Genomic DNA, 19,464 nt, shown 5'->3' on the forward strand with positions numbered 1-19,464 from the left:
TCTTTGAAACAGGATTACCTAGAAGGTAATATCCAAAGCTCTATATTCATCACTTGTTCCTCCCTAGATGTTTAAGCAGGCAAGAGTATAACTCACAGGCATTTTTCAGGTTCTCTGCAACATTTTCATATTTAACACTTAGTATGAATGATGAAGTATCAATTCAACAGTTGTGGTTTGGGGCTTTTTAAATAATAAAATTTAGAAGCTTCCTGTTGTGGCAGTTTTAGTACAATCAACTGGTTTTGTTAGCAGGGAGGGAAGCAGCCAGGACAAAAACACAATATATGTATACTACATATATGTAGAGGTCTACATGGTGCTCTCCAGTGGCATTTTATAACTCAAGTTAAAATCTACCTTACAAAGATTTCTGTAAATCTAGTAGAACAAGGCAATGCAAATTCAAATTATGCTGACCTAGAAAAATAAATCTTCTAAGTATAATCTGTGGAAAATTTTCTGTTTATGAAGCTCCATTTAATCACAGACTCACAGACTGGTAGGGGTTGGGAGGGACCTCTGGAGATCATCTTGTCCAACCCCCCTGCTTGAGCAGGCACACCTAGAGCAGGGGGCACAGGACCTCGTCCAGGCAGGTTTTGAATGTCTCCAGGGAAGGAGACTCCACAACCTCCCTGGGCAGCCTGTGCCACTATTCTGGCACCCTCAAAGGAAGGTTTTTCCTCATATTCAGGTGGCGCTTCCTGTGTTCCAGTTTGTGCCCATTGCCCCTTGTCCTGTCACTGGGCACCACTGAAAAGAGTCTAGCCCCATGCTCTTGATACCCACCCTATAGATATTTATAAGCATTGTTAAAATCCCCCCTCAGCTTTCTCCTCTCCAGTCTGAACAAACCCAGGTCTCTCAGCCTTTCCTTGTAAGAGTGATGCTCCAGTCCCCTGGTATCTTTGTAGCTTATATAAAGCCAAAATGCTGGTTTTAACGAAGATGGTACAATTACTTTTAAAGGCAGGGATAACATTTTCTGCATTTAAATTAACCATTCTCTTGCAATCTTGCAAACCCAAATACTTCAGTATTCTTCAAACAATAAAGAAACAGAAAGTAAAATAGCTTAGATTTTTCCTGGTTTTGAGAAGTGGTACCCACTAAAAGACACAAAAAAAAATGTCGTAAAATTTAAGTTTGAACAATCAAAACTTTAACATTGCAGCGAAGGTCTTACAGACTTCTCTGACAACACAACTTGAAAATGGGGCTCAAATTACGTTCCACAGACCACACCTCTGTCTGTCCTAATTAAATTAAAGGGCAAGTATCTTAAAGAAGCTCTATTAGCACAAAGCTATTAAAAGAAATTCCTCTCTAGCTATTAAAAAAAGAAAATTCTGTAGTCTAAAGGTATTGAGCAAACAATACTACTGAAAAACTCAAAATATTTTAACAGAGACAGAATGCCCCAGACTATGTTCTTTTTTTTTTTTTTTTTTTTTACGGTATTCTTTCAAGAACTGCAACCTTTTGCATTTAATGAAGTTCACATTTACCACCAAACAGGATTTGCAGTAGGTGTGTACCCAGCTCGTGCTTCTGTCTCTTTGTTTAGTTAAAGGGTGTGTTGGTCTCACACAGTTCTGTTTGAATAAACACAGAACTGCGCAAAACTAAATGCAAACCCACCCTTTTGACGTCAAATATTTCCCCCCAAAAAAGAGTAATGTTTTATGAACCTGCATGCTCTGGGATATTTGTGGTCAATAAAAATAGAGAAATAGCAGATTTTTACTTAATCACTGTTCATTTGAAAACAAGATAAATGTAAACACCTGATCTTATACTGGAAGGGCATTACTGCACTGTCTTACCTTGAAGTACTTCCATCGGAAGAACAGTCCAGGCGTTTTCCAGATATGAGACGTAAATGTATCGAGCTGTATTACAGGCAAGGCCAATATAAAGCACTCTAAAGGAAGGAAGGAAAAGACAAGTCAGGAGAGTTTGCACTTTCCTTTATTGGTATGCTGTAATATACCTTACTCTTACTGCTTCAGAAATCATTTGGACCTGTACAAACACTTCACCAGTCTAAAGCATTTGCTCAACACAAAATACATTCTGTAAGTCCTGCACCCAAACATAAACTCTCCTCTTGCCCACTCCAAACACATATTCTAACTGAGGCTGAAGTTAAGACTCTCTTCAAAATGCTAATGGAAAAATAACTTCAAAGGGACAGCAGATTCACTGAGCTTTTAACTAAGCTCTGGAGTTCCATGCCATGTTCTTGCACAGGACTGTATTTCAGTGTGACCATTTCTAAGCACACTCAACATCCCTTTGAAACAATCTTTTCTAATTGTTCAGAGATTCATTCTTCCATTTTAATGTAAGCCTGGTGCAGGTTTGTATTAGATCAATTAATTGTACCCCAATTAATATATAAATTTATAGTTCCCATATCTGCAAACTGCTCAGAACTATTCTAAGAACACATCCCACAGAAGCAATATGGTTTATAACAACATGCCTCAGGATAAAACTTAACCATCCTGTTGAAAAGCAGCAGATGCTGCATCTCAGAACCAAGAGGAAAAAAAGCTCTTCTAACAGTTTTTAAACAATGAAGCATAAAGCCTATTTGTGCAGTGCATTTCCCACTACACATTGAACCTGCTGACTTATCCCCTCCAGTTTTCAGATTTAGCTTAGCTTACCTCCAGGGTGCTTATTCATCCAGCTATTTTTCTCTTATTTTCAGATGGATCTCAGGAAACAAAGAATTAATTCAAAACATGTTTTTAGCTTGAGAAGAGATGCTATTGCAACCTTTAAAGATTTTTTTCAGGGACAAGGATTATTTAGTGTCCAAACATGGCTTCTTGGTCAACCCCTCGGTTGGCACAAGTGGAATAAATGCAATTGATATTAAGGTGTAAGCACAGGCACTATGAAAGAGCTCCTTATTATTTGTGCTGCTTTTTCAGTTAGTTATTTTACAAAAGCACACCAAGATTTAATTAAATGGTACATAGGGACAGAAAAATCTAGAGAGAGACGCAATCATAAAAATGCAGCATCTTCTTAACATTTGAGATCTCCAAATATACATGTTGACAGCTAAAATACCAGTACGATAGTTTTCATCACGTCAGTGATATCAAAAAACATTCAAAATTATAAAGACAGGTCTGTGCATTTCACAACAAGGTGGTTTTACAGGAGCCAATATATTTTACTTTCAGCAAGTTGGGTAAGCTTGCAGGAAGCTCCCCCCGCCAAATCACACATCAGACCAAGCTGTGTTGCTTCCAGATACATGTAAGGTCCATGAATAGCTGCTTTAAGCTGCCTTTAGGCACCACAGGCCCCTGCATTCATTGAAGAAAACATGGGAAGCCATGAAAAAGTTCGGTATTATACAATAAAGAGAACAAACTTGTTCTTTGCACCATACATCATAAATGTCATCTCCCCATTTAATTAATGCCTTCTGTTCCAAACAAACAACTTAGTTCCTTTCATAGCCACAACTCAATGTAATTCTTAAGTACAATCGTATTTCTGTAGAGTATCAGGACACATTTGCCACAAAAGGTAAGCAAACATAAAAGGTCTGCAGGCTCCTTTCTTCATCCCCCTATTAGTAAGGCCCAGGGTGATGCACGCTTTTGGGGATACAAAGGGATCACCTCACCATATACTTGTTTCTCAGCAGCACAGATGCACCCAGCTCTCTGTTTAGGACCAGTTCTTGCCAGCTTAATTTCGTTTTCATCTAGCAAAAACTTTGCCTGTGCACCAAGAACTTTCTTCCCATCTCAGCTGTTCCCTATCACAGCCAGACCAGAGATGTGAAGAGGTCTCCTCCTGCTTCATAGTTTTTCCATCATCACCAACACACTTGGCTATCTGTGCTTTTCCGCCATGTTACACTTGCAGAAAGATTTGGATTCAAAGTTCAAGAGCAGCAATTTAGTCAGGTTCTACCTTTTAGTTTGTCAGAATATGTACAGAGTTTCAGGTAAATTACAGTTTATGAAGATTTCTATAATTATGCTTCTGGAGGGGTATGCCACATGAGAACTGTGTATTTACAGAGTCCTTTAAAAAAAGTATTTATAATAATCACTTAGGCTCTTTATCTGACCTAAATGGATAATGTAAACATGTTCCTTATGAACCCTATATGCAGTATCCACAGAGACACCGTATTCAATTTACAGGTTAAACATTTAAAGCACTGAATCTATATTTATGTCAAGGAGATTAAGCCGTTTACAGCCATGACTACCAGTTTCTTCTTCCTATAAAAACTCAAATGCTGGAATTATGGTCAGACAAACACATTCAAGCTTACCCTCAAGTAGGAACTTATTTTCACAGATTAACATCATCTTCCCAAACTGAAGGGCAGTTATGAGTGCTTCTGCACAGGATACCATTCAACAATGGTGTCTAAATATTTGATAGCCAGTTTTGCATGCTTTTCCATCACAATATCCTCTCAAAGAACTTGTGAGCTTCGCCACACTTTCTGATCACTTATTTCTTTTTAACTCTTTAGTTTACTTTTAAATGAACATTTACTCTGTCATCTCTCAGAAGGTGACTGGAGGCAAGGCAAAAAATAACTAACATCTGCAATATTCCATCCCTCGTAAATCTGTACAATCACAGAACAGCTTTCCAGATGAACCGATCACTGTCATTACTCCAGATTCATACTAGATGAATATACCTGCTAATATACGATGTTAGAAACACTAGCAGCATGTATAACACACACATGCAGTGCACATGTGTATGAACAATAAAGCTAATGAAGTCAGAAATCAGGGATTTTAATCAGCATGTTTAGTATAGTCGTGCTTAAAAAGCTTGGACAATAATTTGAGTATTAGTTAAAAAAACCCTGTTGAAACAGAATAGGTTTCAAAATGTTGTAAGGATCTTATATGCCAACACATACAATGGTATAAATAGAAAGCTTTAAAGGCTAGAAGAGGAAAACTGAGCTTCTACCTGACAAAGGTGTAAAACCTGTTTTCTTGTAGTTCTACAAAGGACAGTCAATAGCATTTTTTTCCTGCTACTGTGACAGTGCATGCACTTCTGGTACTCATGCCTGTCTTCAAATAATTAGGACAGGAAGGAAAAATTAAATGATAATGTTCAAATAAATACTGCAAAAAGACTGTCTACATCTAGGAGTCTAACAACACAGGAGAAAGAGCGCAAATATCCTTTTTAAAAAAAAATTTTAAAAAAACATTCAGGACAGAAGTTAGTGGAAGGTGAGACAACCTCAGCACTGAAGTCGTCTTACCAAAAAGAGATATCAAGCCACCTTTCCTCTAACTGTGAAATACCCTGTGAAATATTCACAGCTGTGGATTAAAAGGGGCTTCTATCTCATTTCATACAAGACCTTACACCTGAATTCCATAACTGTTTTTATGCCAAAACAGTAAACAAGGAATTTTCAGGGTTTTTTTAAATTTATATTTATGTAATTTTATACATTTATAGATATATATTTACGTATATATTATGTTTATATATATAAAATACCAATCCCAAATGCTTCTGTCTAGGACGGCGCCAAGGATATATGGTTGGAGGGTATTGGTTCTTATTAATGGGAGAAAGAATATCTGTACTATAAGGCAACAGACATATACAGAACTATCAAAGAATGTAAGCTATGAACGCCGATACATTCGTCTTTAACAACAACAATAACAAAATGTTTGCCTCCTCTTGAGCAAACCATGCATTATACGAAGTTCAAACAGTACAAGAAGAAAGGCAACCAGGAGACATCTCATAAACTCTGATGACTAAATACAAGCAAGCATTAGAAAACTTTAAAATGTGACTAATATGCATTTCCCAGGTGTAGGTATAAAGAATGTGTTCATTGCAAATAGGAGCTAGTGTTCTAACAACTTAATCTTGATCCAATCTTGGCTTCATAGTCTTAACAGCAAAGAGGGGGAAAAAAAAGGAGTTAATCCTGTACGTCATCTTTATTTTTACTGGCCAGTGTTCCTATCCCCTTCTATTTCATCTTATTCACAAGCCTACCATTCTTTTGGTTTTCATTCTTCCTCTGTTTGAAGTCTAAGCTCAAATTTTATACTATAACAATATACATTGAAAGAGCATACCCAAGCTATCTTTAGCTATCAAGATTGTGATCTGTTCTCACCACTCCATCATCATATCCTTCCTCCAGTCTTTGCATGCAAGGTGTCCTGTTTTCTCACACTAATTATTGTCAAATTCAGGGATTAAAAGACTGATTCAAAGTAAAGAGATCCTTCTCAGTTTAAAGGAAGAAAAAAATCCTATGTTTTAACTAATCTCTCAAATTACTGTACTAAGCATCTCAAACATTGTTAGTAGAAGTCAAATGAATCAAAAAATTCATCCCAATAAAAGCAAAACAAAAAACCAAAGAGGAAAACCACAGAAAAGAATGCACAAAAAGAACAGTGCAGACAGCTTAAAAAATACTTATATCTCAATGACTGTATGATTGTAAACAGGGCATTTGGAAAAAGCCACGATGCTAACAGCACAGAGCTCTGTGCTCAGTTGCACAGAGTACCTGAGTAAATATTAAAAAAAAACCCCAAACCTTTATGACTTAATTAACTCCGACTCCCCCTCATCTTTCCTCCTGAGCCTTTTCAAAGAAGAATGAAGGGATTTAGAATATGTAGAAATTAAGTTAATTGTGAGTTTAGAGGAAAACAATGTTCACTAACATGCTGGAAGTAATCAGTTTAACTTACAGGAGGCAAAAAACTATGGGCGAAGCCCTGCACGGCTATCTCACTTCAGTAGCTAACACACACCATTGCAACTAAAGGAAGAGAGCAAGGAACTGAACTGGTAAGTGACACTACCAGGCTGCAACCTCATTCTGCCAACACCCAGAGCCTGATTACAAGGGCATGTGCACAGGAGGTGCTCACCTCACTGCTTCATCTCATCCTCCTCCCCTTGCAGCACGCGATCGACACCTTCCCAGGCTACTGCGGGGGAAAACAACTGCCCTGCAAGGAGAAGCAGGTTTCCAGAACACTGCTACTCATCAGGAAAAAAATAGTAAAATTAATGGTATTTATATATCAAAACAGACAATCCTTGAGTGGGTGGCAATTTATAAAGATCTCTACCAGAACTTTGCATGAGTGAACTAGGATATCTTCTGGAACAGTCTGCAAAAGGTTATGGTGCCAGGCATAATGCACATACTAACACACAACTAAAATGCAAAGGAAGCATTTCAGAGCATTTTCAACTCCTAAAGTAATAATTAAAAAAAAAAACTCAATTGGCTATGTAACTGAGCAGGACTTGGAATTTGAAAAGAAAAGGATTAACTTGAATTTCACTTTGTAACACAAGGCCAGGCCTGAAATTCAATATTTTTTGTATAGCTCTTCAATGATTGCTAATATCTCACCTGATATGACCAACCAATTCAATCAATTTGTGGCTGAAGAAGTAGGCAGTCAGCTCAGACACGTGACTGAGCACAGAACAAACTCCAAAGAGAGTGGTGGTGCCGTTCAGGTCTTCCAAGTGCCAGTAAAGAAAGGTGAACACAAAGCCATATCCAAACCCCATGAACCACGCCACGAAGAGCACTGAGCCATATTGGATGCTACACAGCAGTTTTATTAGGTCCCAAAAACTGAAAGACTGTGACTGGCTCATACTGGTAGGAGTGTTATTGGAGGATTCATTGGAGGCACTTCTGTCCACCTGTGAGATTTCTACCTCTTTTCTCTTATTTTCCTCTTGCTTGAAGTGCGCATAATGAAATCGAAACTGGGTGGCCACAATTAATGCCATTGTCATCAAAACACCAAAAACAATGAAAACTATCCTGTAGTTCTTGTACTCGGGAGCTTTACATCCTTGACCTTCAATGCCAACCTCTGTACGGGTATAGTCAATGCCAATTCCCACGGAGAGCATGGCCAGTCCCCAGCCCAGAGACCCCCACATACGCTGCAATCCATACCGGTCCCTGTGTTTGCCAAGGTACTGCAGTGTTACGGTGTCCACAATAGTAACAGAGGAAGCACTAAAAAATTCTCCTATTATGACAACCAGCAGAATGAGTAGAAAGATAGCTTCTACTTCTTGTTGGTCATAAACGAGCACAGCTTGGTCCAAAGGCATTGGCTTTGTGGTGATGGCAGCTGGGGTGGTACCTGGAGTTGCATTCCCTGGTGAGACAGGGCTAGTGGTGGTGTTTTTCAAAACAAAATGGGTACTGTTTTCCAAGACAAACTCCACATCATTGCTCTGCGTAGGTAACAGGAATGTTATTTCAGAATTAGCTGTCCCAGTTGTTTCCAAAGTGACTGGACTGGAAGCAGGCAGGCCTCTCTTCCCCCGAACATTCGTGGATGCAGTACTCACTGTGGTTAGCAGAGAAGACATTGAGGCATTTTGCAAAACTGTTGTTAAAAGGCTGCTTGCATTGGTGGGAGGTGCCGGGGGAAGGCCCTTTGGTACGCATCTTAGGGTGGCTGGTCTAACAAATCCAATCCCCAGGTTAAATAAAACCCAGCATAAAAGCGAAAAGAGGAGGACAATCTTCCCTTTCTTGAAGCGATCTGCCACCACTCCCCAGAAGGGAGCACTGCAAAACTCAATAAAGTACCTGATGCCCACCAGAAGTCCGCTCTGACTGGGTGACATACCCAGCTGCTTGTAATACACAGGCAGCAAGGGGTAGAGAGAGCCATATGCAGAGTAGAAGAAAAAATAGAAGACCTTTGAGATCAGAAGATCATTGTTTATTTTGACACAGTGCTTCTCTAACCAATCTAGCTCTTCATCTGGGACGGTGGTTGTCTCCATTGAAGGGGATTCATTCTGGGGTGGCAAGTCTTGGTCCTTGGAAATGCTATTGAAAGGATCTGCAAGCACATACTTTCTCTTCTGTTCTTCTTCATCATCAGTTAGAATAGCAACCTTGTCATCAGCTGCCATGGTTTACCACAAGCATCCAATATCTGGTGTGCTCTCAAGGAACTGGGGCTACCCTGCGAACAAATAAAACATAATTAAGGGACCACAAAGGAGCAGACCTGCAATGCCAGTCATCAAGGACAAAAGTTGGCTTCTTTTTTTCCCTAAGTGACATTCCTGAGCAGTAATGCAGTATCAGGGAGGGGAAAGCCAATTGTCTAGACTACCGGTACTTGTTAGCATCAATAAAAATATGTTTTATGACCAATTCTGTGAAGACGTTCTCCCAACAGCAGCTTTAACATGGTGCAATAAAACACCTTTCATGTTTAGGACAGCGAATAATTTATATACTCAAAGTTACTGTGGCAATTAACTGGTAAGCATTTCCAAGTCTTTTCTTTCAAGTTGCCTTTTTTCCCCCCAAGGCTATCTGCTTTATTACCAGTATTCCCTACTTACCAAAGGATAGCCACAATTTCATAATTAAATAGTGCAGCCATATAGATATATATGGGGTTTTTTCAATTATCAAACAAATTATTATCCAAAGCCTCACAATGGCCTTCAAAAGGTTCATCAGTTTCCTCTTGAAACATTTTTCTAAGCACTCCACAACCACAACAGAAATTGGTGGGACGCTTGAGCTTCTAGGTTGAATGGGAAGAGAGGTGGGAATTAGGACAGGGTGTTAAGATTACAAGGACCCTCAAAATTAGGATAACAACCTCAAAGGCATCAAAGACCTGGGAGCAAAGAAACACAGGGACAGAAAATAAGTACAGGTCCTGCAATGATCTCTTCAAGTCAAATTCTGAAATTGAAGAAAGGTGGATTGGGAGATAACTGTTCTGCAGCTGCCCACACTTACCCTTTGCAGAAATAAAAGATTGCAAAACTGACAAGCAACACTTAAAAATAAATTCGCCACTACTTAGACTTTGATTTGACCAACCAGCTTTCATACGTAAAAACAACAAACTATTCTAATAAGCTAGGCTAAAAGAGGCTTTCCTTTCAAGGAATTAAAAAAAAAAGCTCTGCCAGCAGGCTACCAGCTCAACCAGCTCATTGTATCATTATATTAGGCAACTATTTTGCTATATTAATATTTATAAAGTTAACCCAGGAAGATCAGCTCATGTTCATTATGAGAAAGTTGAACATCTAATATATTTTGCTTTTGTCATCCCTTTGGTTTTTGGATTAGTGTTACTATCACACATGAACCCTTTTTCAAGGACCAATATTTGAAAAGAACATTTTATTCAAGACGAACCTGAAATTTATTTAAGAGCACTCAATTTATGACCAGGAATATCTTCTCTGGGAATCTGAAGTATTTTTTTGCAGGTGTGCACTTTATTGCCACTAAAAGAGCTCCAATGAAATCGCAGTCTTTCAAAACTCAACCAAAAGCACCATATCGTCCCCTTGAAAGTAGTCATGCATCGATATATCCAGTGCCTTTAAATTATTTCATTATAATTCAGAATTTATTTAAATACGGACAATAGATTTGCAAACCGATGCAAGGCTAGTCACAGAAAAGAGACTCTAGTACTCACAAGTATGTCAAATTCATTATTTCTTACTGATCCAACATACACGTAACAGCTGACAGAAGTAGTCATGGATACTTATAAAAACAACACTCTATTAAAATAATCTAAACCTTACACAGATCAATGACAGACAAGTCTAAAAATACCATCATTAAAATCCCAAACACTCATGAGGTTTGTGCGTGTTTTTCACTTTTACATGTCATTTCCGTGGGATACTATCTACGAGGATCTCTGGTTTCACTTAAGGAGGAAAGGTTGCATAAAAATCTTGGAATCTTAAATATTTGTGTATTCAAGGTCAGAAGTTAATCAAAACAATGCCAGCACATACAGACTGTTTTTTTCACCAGTTTCTTCAGAGACAATCAGATTTAAAAAGTACTTGAAGTGTCAAAATATTAGAAAAAGTCCTAATTAAGTTGTTAGAACAGTCAAATGTGAAAACAGGTTTTCCTGCTCTTACCTGTTACCATCAAAAGCCACATGAACCAAAAACCAGGAGCTGTCTAGTTAGCTCCTGCAGTTTTCAGCTCAGTCAGCCACTTTCACCTGACAGCTCGAAGAACTGTGGGTTTTTTGCTCATACATTTGCTCATTTTTGGCTTCTATATCCAGAAAACAATTCCTTCTAATGAGTAAATTAGATCAGTCATCATCTGTGCTTTTATTTTCTTTACGCCTCCCCTTGCTTTGACAACACAGGCGCCAGAGCTTGTGCAGGGCCCCAGTTATGTCAAGGGGACATACCTGAGGTTTCAGTGGTGTTCCTGTGTCCTACCAAAACCAATATATGCTCATCTATTTACAGCAACTTGCTTACTAGCTGTATCAGAGGTTTATGGCATTTAATTTTGAAGAATAGATTTCCTTCTCTGTACCCATGATATGATAAGATAGAACTCGCATGTTAACCACTTGGATGTTAGGACAACTTCTTTGCAAGCATGAACTGAAATTTTATCCTGGTTTAAACAATGCAGCCATATTCCCTGTCCCCACATATGAACTCTAAACCACCTGATTTCGTATAAATTACACTGAAGGCTTTTAGAGCAATTAATATTAAATCCTTTTTAATTCAGTTTCCCTTTTCTATTGGAATGGGACTTCAATTTTGTACGTCGTATGAATAGTGAGCATATTAAAAATTGTTATATGGCTAATCTTTAAACACTTGAGTTGCTGCATCTTCTTGCCCCCTCCATTACTTATATCTGCCCCAGCATCCATCTTCTGCTAACCCATTGTGTGCAAGGATTAATCCAAAAGATATGCTTCTAGTATTTTGACTAGAACATCTTGTGTAAGAACGCTATGAAAAGTATATTTCATAAAAATTTCAGTAAATATTTTCCCACCCTGGGAGTGTTTCATTGAATATTATTAATAACACAGAATATACTCTTCAGAAATATAACAGCATCAAGACTGGTAGGAGCCATATGGCATTCTTTAGTGTTTTGATCACTAGTTGGTTTAGGAGTCAGGTTTTTGAAAGTGATTTTATTTAGCAGTTTTGTTAAATTCTAAAAATAAATGACTGAAAATGAGAAACCCAACAAAGCATTATTGTTACTGAAAAATCTACAAAAAACGTAATAATCTACAGGGCTTTCCTTCTACAAAAAAAGCCATGCCAGTCAGGGATTGAATGTGGAGCAAATCAAACAGATGGAAAAACAATGTACTTTTAAGTGAGAAGAGACTAGTTATCTACTCGTTATTTTAACCGTAGCCTGCAAATACTATACTTTCACGTTGCAAAGATGTTTTCTGATCCACAAGACAGTAGGAAGATAGAAGACATCTGGCACGTTTACTGCACTACCGGCAAGTTTAAAATGAACAACAGAGAATAGGAGTGAGGAAGAAAGGTTCAGAGAGTAAACAGAATGGATTGCAATGTGGATATAAATTTTAACTTGTCTGAGGCAGAACAGAGCGTGAAGGTTGATAGAGGCCTGTTGAATGTCATCAGTCCAGCCAGGACAAGTGAGACCAGAGAGGCTGCGGAGTGGTAACATCACAGGGAAAACCAGGAGTAATGGTTTTGAGGCCATCTTCCCTCAACTTAGGTAAGCGCCCAGACAAATAACAAAGCCCTAAATTGCAAATAGGAAGAAACTTCTGCAAAGATCCTGAGAAAGCCCTGCAAAGAGAAGGGAAAGAGGTGCAGCAAGCGGACAGCATGGCAGATGTACGTCACTAGAAAGCACCTTAGTCCTTCGACATACAAACAAGCTTTTGTCTTCCCACAGGTTTATGTTTCCAAAACCGCTACAGAACTCGGAACAGGGAACCAAGTCTTTGTTCCCTCATCACCCCATCACCCCTGACATGGCTAAAACCAAAAAAGTCTTCATTAAAATCTGAACTGCCCACTTACCCCCAACTCATGATCCTGCCATACAGGCCCTGGAGCACAAGTCCCTCGCTCACAGCTGCACAGGAAGCTTGCGGCCAGCCCGGCTTTCTCAGACTGGGGTTTATTCTACAAGATCACTCGCGCTCTGAGCCTGTTTATGCACAAGTGCATGTGCTTCTTTTCAGACATAAAGAATATTTTTGTTAACCACAACACTGTTCTTCCTTCAAGCTTTGCACAGATAGGATTTTTTTTTTTTCATGTAAGCGCTAGAGTCTATTATTTTTTCTAAGTTTCCTGGTGCAGATTGCTGCTGCCTGGTATGTATCTATACTGCCAGCAAGTCAAATTCACTTTCAAACCCTTACACCTATGACACGTCTTCCATCCAGTCATCTGCTAACAGCTACAGCAACTTTCCTGCAGACTTGTACCTTTCAGCAACTATCTGAGGAACAGCGGAAAAACACATTTGTCCCAAGGAATTCAGTGATGACAATGTGATGGTCATTTCAATGACTGTAATGAGGCTCTTTGACAGAGAGGTGGAAAGAGGCAAATATGGGTATTTTATATTTAGTTAAGTATCTTCTTGGCGTTCTTGTCTTTTTTTTTTTTTTTTTCTTAAATCGATCCTCATTTACTCTAGCTTTCCTAATAATTAAGAGGATTTCAAGATCAGAAAGGATAAAGAGCTAATCTATTCAAGACAACCTGACATTATGAGAAGGTCCCTATAAAACAAAGCAAAATGATAATAAGGAAAAGAATAATATAGTATACTAAAACCTCAAATTTCCTCTTGGAATCACTTTTCCCAAAACCTTGGGGAAAAAAAACCCAAAACACCTGCTTTGCACTGTATCTTGGGGCGGGGGGGACGGATGGGACAGGAAGCCAATCAACAGATTAGACTGGGGTAGCAAATCCTTAAACCTCTTGGGGAAAATACCATAGCACTTATAGCACAAGGCATTAAAACTCCACTTGCAGACCAACAGACACTTAGATTTAGGGTGAATGAATACTGCTGTCTTTAAATAAAGTTTAATTCAGCATATATATTCCATTCACTAGGCTTTGAGAATTGAAGTATAATTAGGACTCACAAAGCAGAGCCTCAAAATCAGGGTTTGGATGTATACTGAAAGTAAAAAAAACCAAACAAAACCACACAGGACAGTTGATTGGAAGTAGCTTAACCTGTTAAATACCAAGAAAAATCACTGTAGAAGATTTGTATTTATATACTCTCATAAAACACACTCTAACAGTAGAATTTCAAAAAAGGATCATTAATTAATCTCTCAAGCAACATGCAGCTGTAAGAACAGAGCAGACTAGCTTGCTATTTGCATTGTGCAGATAAATCAAAGCCAGCCAACATGGCATCACATCTTACTTTACCCCTTTCAGACAAACTAGCAAACCGACTTTGTAGCAAACACATGAAATTGTACACGAAGCTTATATATGAACAATTTCGAATCTACTAATAGAAAACATGTTTCTTAAATAAACCTTTAAGTCACTATTTGATTCACAAGAGGTCTGTGCTAGAGAAGCAGATTTAAAAACTATCCATCTTCCAAAGAAAGCTCGCCTCATCCCCCAGCTGGTGAAAGTGCACCCATTGTATTGCTCATGCACGCTACCTCCTCCCCCTCAGCCCACCTTGTCTCATTGATCTAAACTACAAAACCTTTGGATCAAAGGCTTTCTGCTACAGTATCTGTGCAGTGTCTCTCAGAATTAAGCCCCACATCCAGCAGGCCTACAAGGCATCGCTGTAATAAACATAAATAATAGACCGCATTTTCCATTTCTGTGCAAGTTTCACCCACAAGGAACAGCCTGGTGCTGTTGCCTGCATCCATGCCAAAAAGGAGAATGCCATGATGAAAGTTGTTTACATACCAGAGGAGTGCATAGACTTCACTTCCTCTTGCATCACATTCCCAAACCTCTCCCAAGTACGTCAACCTCCAGGCGGAGCCTTTGGAGGGGCTGTCCCCTGCTGAGCCATACAGACCAACTTGGGGCAGGCTGGCCCACCTGTCCACATCACCATCCCCTGCTCTCTAAAAGTAAGTGGTCCTCCTGTGAGGCCTCAGCACGGGCACCTTACTCAGAATTTATAAAATCAGGAATAAATTACGCTTAGTGAATTAACTTGGTGCTGGGAAATATATTTGTTTCAAATCTGAAGCGAGACATTAGTGTTGTAACATTAACCACCATAATTAGGGTTTCCATGAAGTAAAACCATCTTGTTCTTAAACACTTGACGCTTAAAATTGCTTTATTTTGTGTTGCTCGGCGTGCACTTACTTAATGTGTTGGTCTATCAGTTTTTCTACCTCATTCAATATGCATATAAAACCCCACATACTTTGACACATTTAGTCAATTAGATTGAGAGACTACAGCATGTCTGAAGTATGTAAAGATCAGGTTTATAATAGGTTTAATGCACTTTATAATAGGTCTGAAGTTGCTAAGATGATACAATAGTGCTAGTATTAACATTAAAGACAAGAACACTATCAGATCCTCATCTGTTAAAGAAAAACCATTAAACTTACTCCTGCTGTCCAATCATGTTTTCCGTTTAATATGTGCAAATTAAGATGTCCTAGTAGGCTCTATTTTTTAAACGGTTTATTTTTAGTCAATATCAGACTCCCATTATTTCAACCAGTTTTTAATTTACGAACTACATATCTACACTGCCAAGGTTTACACTTCATTAACGATGGTAAATAACAAGAGTGCCTTCAGCTACAGACCAGGCGAGTGCCCAGGGCCCGAGCCGAAATACTGCCCAGGCACAGCTGGTCCCAGCGCTGGGGAGGGACACAGGCACCCAGCTGCACCACCGAGTCTGGCAGCGGCAGGAGCGGCAGAATGTTTCAGAGCAGAGAGGCCTGCCAGGCAATGCCCAGCCTCGGGGACCAGCCGCCGCCACTGCAGCCGGATCACGTCGCTGGCACACGATCTCCCACGCTGCTATATAAACTCAGCCCATTGTGCTGTAGCTGAAGATTAAGACAAACTTTAGGCCATGTTTAAGTTGTGCCCTAGCACCAGCCATATTAGTGACTGACCACAGCTTCCTCAAATCATCAGCTCTTGCTGTCATATTCTCACTCCACCTGTTTGAATTTTTTTTTTTTTAAACCTGTTTAGGATTTTTACTGGGTTTATGACTGCTATCACAACAGTATCCTTAAAAACAGGATTGTTTTCTTTTCCCCCATTCCCCAGTGGGTCTCCAGAGAATACAAACAACAAAATAAGCGCCGCCATTGTCCACTATATATCCAGGGAGACAAATGCAATAAAATAACCAAGCTAGAAAACTAACATTTTACAGTCTTTTTCCTTGGACTTTACTAAACAGAGTGGAGAACCAGATGCCATATATTTTAGCAATGTCATACTGTTCTGGGTGAGTTTTTCCTGAAATACATCTGTGTTATGTTCAGCCAGCCACTCTCCTCCCCCCCCCAACCTCCAAGTTTATCACTCTTCAATGCTACATTTTTCATTAACACAATGTTTGAAAAGAGCCTGCTGTTAAAACTTTAGAGCTGCTGACCAAACACGGGCTCTAAACTCCATCTAACTTGGGATATAGCCGGGGGCCGTAAGACCCTTGGTACCTCCAGCACTGATTTCCTAAGGAAGCATCTATTCCTACGCTTGTTTTCATAAGCAGAGGAGCAACTGACAACCTGCTTACTAGAAATCACTGTATTTTAAGGATTTACGGGTTCAGAAGCCAGGTGACAGCTGCCCGCAGCACAGCGCTGGCAGCAGGACGAAGGCGGGATACCAGGGTGCCCCGGGCGGCCCCGCGGGGCAGGGCCCGGCCAGCGGCCACCGCCGGGGCCCCTACGCACCCGCCGGTGGTCACACGGGAGGGCAGCGGCAGCGCGGCCTCGGGTGGCTGGGTCGCACCTTCGGTGGTTACGCTCCAGCCACAACGCCGAGCTCCTGGAGATGCGGCCCGACATCCTGATGAGGCCAGGCTTAGCCCCGGTGAGCGCCGGGGTACCCAGCGCCAGGCGACCACCGGGCTCGGCTGAGGAGGAGCTGGCGAGCTCCGGCCCGGCGCCGCCAGGAGACACCTCCGACAGGGGAAAGCTGAACCGAGCAGCCGTGCGGGCGGGAAGGGCGGGTCGAGGCAGGGGCCACACGGCAGCACCCCGGGCGGCCGCGGGGACAGGGCCCGGCGCCCCGGGCGGGGAGGGAGCGGGAGCCGGCTCACAGATCGGGGAGGGGCACGTCCCCACCGGCCCGGCGGCCGCCCGCCTCCGCGGTGCGCCACAGCCGGCCTCGCCAGCCCCGCCGGGCCGCAGCGACCCCCGCGCCGGTACCAGCCGGCCAGCGGCCCGGCCCGCCCGGCAGGGGAGGCGGCGGCGGCGGCACCGAGCCGGGCGGTCGGTCGGCCTGCCGCGGGCCTGGCTGCCGGCCCGGCCCCCCGCGCACCGCGGGGCCGCGCTGACTCACCTCGCCCGGGGGCGGCTCCGGGGGGGCGCTCAGCCGGCAGCATCGCAGCCCCCTCCCTCCTCCCGCCGCCGCCTCCTCCTGCCGCCGCGGCTCCGCGCTCCCTCGGCCGCCCCCCCCCGGCCGGGCCGCGCCAGGCGCCGCGGGGAGGGAGGGAGGGAGGGAGGGAGCCGCCCCCCGCCGCAGAGCGGGGCCGCCCGGCGCCGCCCCCGCCGCCCCCGGTCCGGCCCGCCCGGCGAGCGGAGGGCTGGCGGGGTTCGGGGCGTGCTGCGGTGAGGCCGCGGGTGGGCGTTCGGTTTGCAGATGGCGCTTGGGGAGCGTTGGTGGACCCCGAGCAACCGCGTAACCCAGCATTCCTAACGCTTCCTGCTCCTCAGAAGTTCCAAACGCGTGTTGCAGCATCAAAAATTAAGTATTACCTGCGGTGCCTTCTGCAGCCACTGGCATCATCCCTTCAGTAACGTTGTTTCTAGAGTTATATACAAATAAAGTTACGTAAATCCTTAAAACAGTAACGCAAACCTTCCCCCCCCTCCCCCCCAGTAATTATTGAGGCAGAAGAACACAGGCAGGGAGGATAACTTGCTGAGCAACCACTGAGCCGTGTTGCGCTATCGATAGGTCAGTGGTGTTAAGCTAAAGAACAAGGAATAAGACAAAGTGAAAGGCCAGCCTGACAGTCGGGGCGTTTATCAGCCCTGAACTGAACGGGAGGTAGCCAAGTTGTTCGAGGATTAAGCTGAAGTGATAGTGCTCTGAAGGCAGGACCTCAGACTGGGCCGCAGTCCAAGCAGGGTCAATGAAGCAAGCAGCTGCCACCAGTCATCCCTCTCAGCAGCACAGTGCAAGCGGCTTCTGCCCAGACAGTGACCAGCAGGCAATGATAACTTGGATTCCACAGGACAAATGCATTGCTACTTGCATCTTATTTGCACCTCCCTTTCCTGAGGGAGGACCCCCCTTTCCTCAAGGAAAATATAATTTTCATTATTTTGACCAAAGGAAGAAACAGAAAACTACAGGTTTGCATAATTCAGGCAGAGGGAGAGGAACAGGGACACAACAGGTGTGTTCTCACCGGTGAAAGGGATACCAGTCCCCACGGAAGGCAGTGCTCTCACAAGGTTGTTCCCGTCATGCTTAATGTACTGATGGGGTGAGATCTTTGTGGATACGAAGGCCATTGAGGACACCATCCGATTAAAAGCTTGCCTGCCCCTACAGCACAGGCCTCTCCTGAAGGAGGCAGGAGACAAAAGCTGAATTTCACTGGGGAGATGACCCTGGGGCAGGAGAAGTCTTGTTTATCATATGTCTCTGGAAGGATTTTCAAAATGCTTCCTCTTTGAGAATCTCCCCCGTGGCTTGTTAACCACAGAGGGAAACCGCATCTGATGAGACCCGGAGTCCAGGCCTCCTGCAATCCTGCAGAATTCAGAGACAACTCATATAGTGGGAGTTTTATTACAAAATATTACTGTAATAAACCAGATGTCAGCTCTAACCAAAATTATTTAATCTTGATGGAGACTTTTTGGCAAATTACTACAAATGCTTTTAGGGAGAACCTATATTTCAAATCGTTTCCAGTAATTGTGAACTGAAAAGGGAAAGCTGATCTTTGTCGTCGTAGACTACATTTACTGGAGCTATAAAAGCAGTCTTTCCCTAGACTCTGATAATCTAACATTGCCCACCACACACTAAGAATGTGACCATCTTCTGCAGCTTTGCTTGTATTTCCTTTTCCTGAAGCTGTGTTTTTGAGGAGTTACACCCTGATGATCCCCCTTCCTTCTACTTGGCTTTGGAGGTGCCAGAAATACTTCCCCTCCTGCCCCCCCCCCCAAATGCTTTCCGAATGGAGAAATTATAGAATCGTAGAATCTTGAAGGTTGGAAAAGACCTCGAGGATCATCAAGTCCAACCATCAACCCAACACTACCGTGTCTCCTGAACCATGCCCTGAAGTGCCACATCTACACATCTTTTAAATACCTGCAGGGATGGTGACTCCACCACCCCTCTGGGCAGCCTGTTCCAATGCCTGACCAC

At 42.2% G+C, this 19,464-nt stretch overlaps 1 protein-coding gene across 3 annotated transcripts in view; it reads right to left on the bottom strand.

Moving 5' to 3' along the window:
- Positions 1–19,464, bottom strand: part of MFSD6 (major facilitator superfamily domain containing 6) — a 32,111-nt gene that overhangs the window by 11,005 nt on the left and 1,642 nt on the right. Inside the window, exons 2-5 of one of the 3 annotated variants that reach the window (XM_075093934.1) lie at positions 18,488–18,834; positions 17,829–17,878; positions 7,442–9,038; positions 1,830–1,927 (exon numbers count right to left, since the gene is read on the bottom strand). In XM_075093934.1, the coding sequence (XP_074950035.1) occupies positions 1,830–1,927; positions 7,442–8,985 (1,642 nt within the window). In that variant the 5' untranslated portion in view covers positions 8,986–9,038; positions 17,829–17,878; positions 18,488–18,834. Of the gene's footprint in view, positions 1–1,829; positions 1,928–7,441; positions 9,039–16,860; positions 16,883–17,412; positions 17,538–17,828; positions 17,879–18,487; positions 18,835–19,464 lie in introns of those variants that run through there. The other 2 variants (XM_075093932.1, XM_075093933.1) reach the window with 2 other exon arrangements.

This window comes from Phalacrocorax aristotelis, chromosome 5 (genome assembly GCF_949628215.1).
Source record: "Phalacrocorax aristotelis chromosome 5, bGulAri2.1, whole genome shotgun sequence".
Taxonomy (NCBI): domain Eukaryota; kingdom Metazoa; phylum Chordata; class Aves; order Suliformes; family Phalacrocoracidae; genus Phalacrocorax; species Phalacrocorax aristotelis.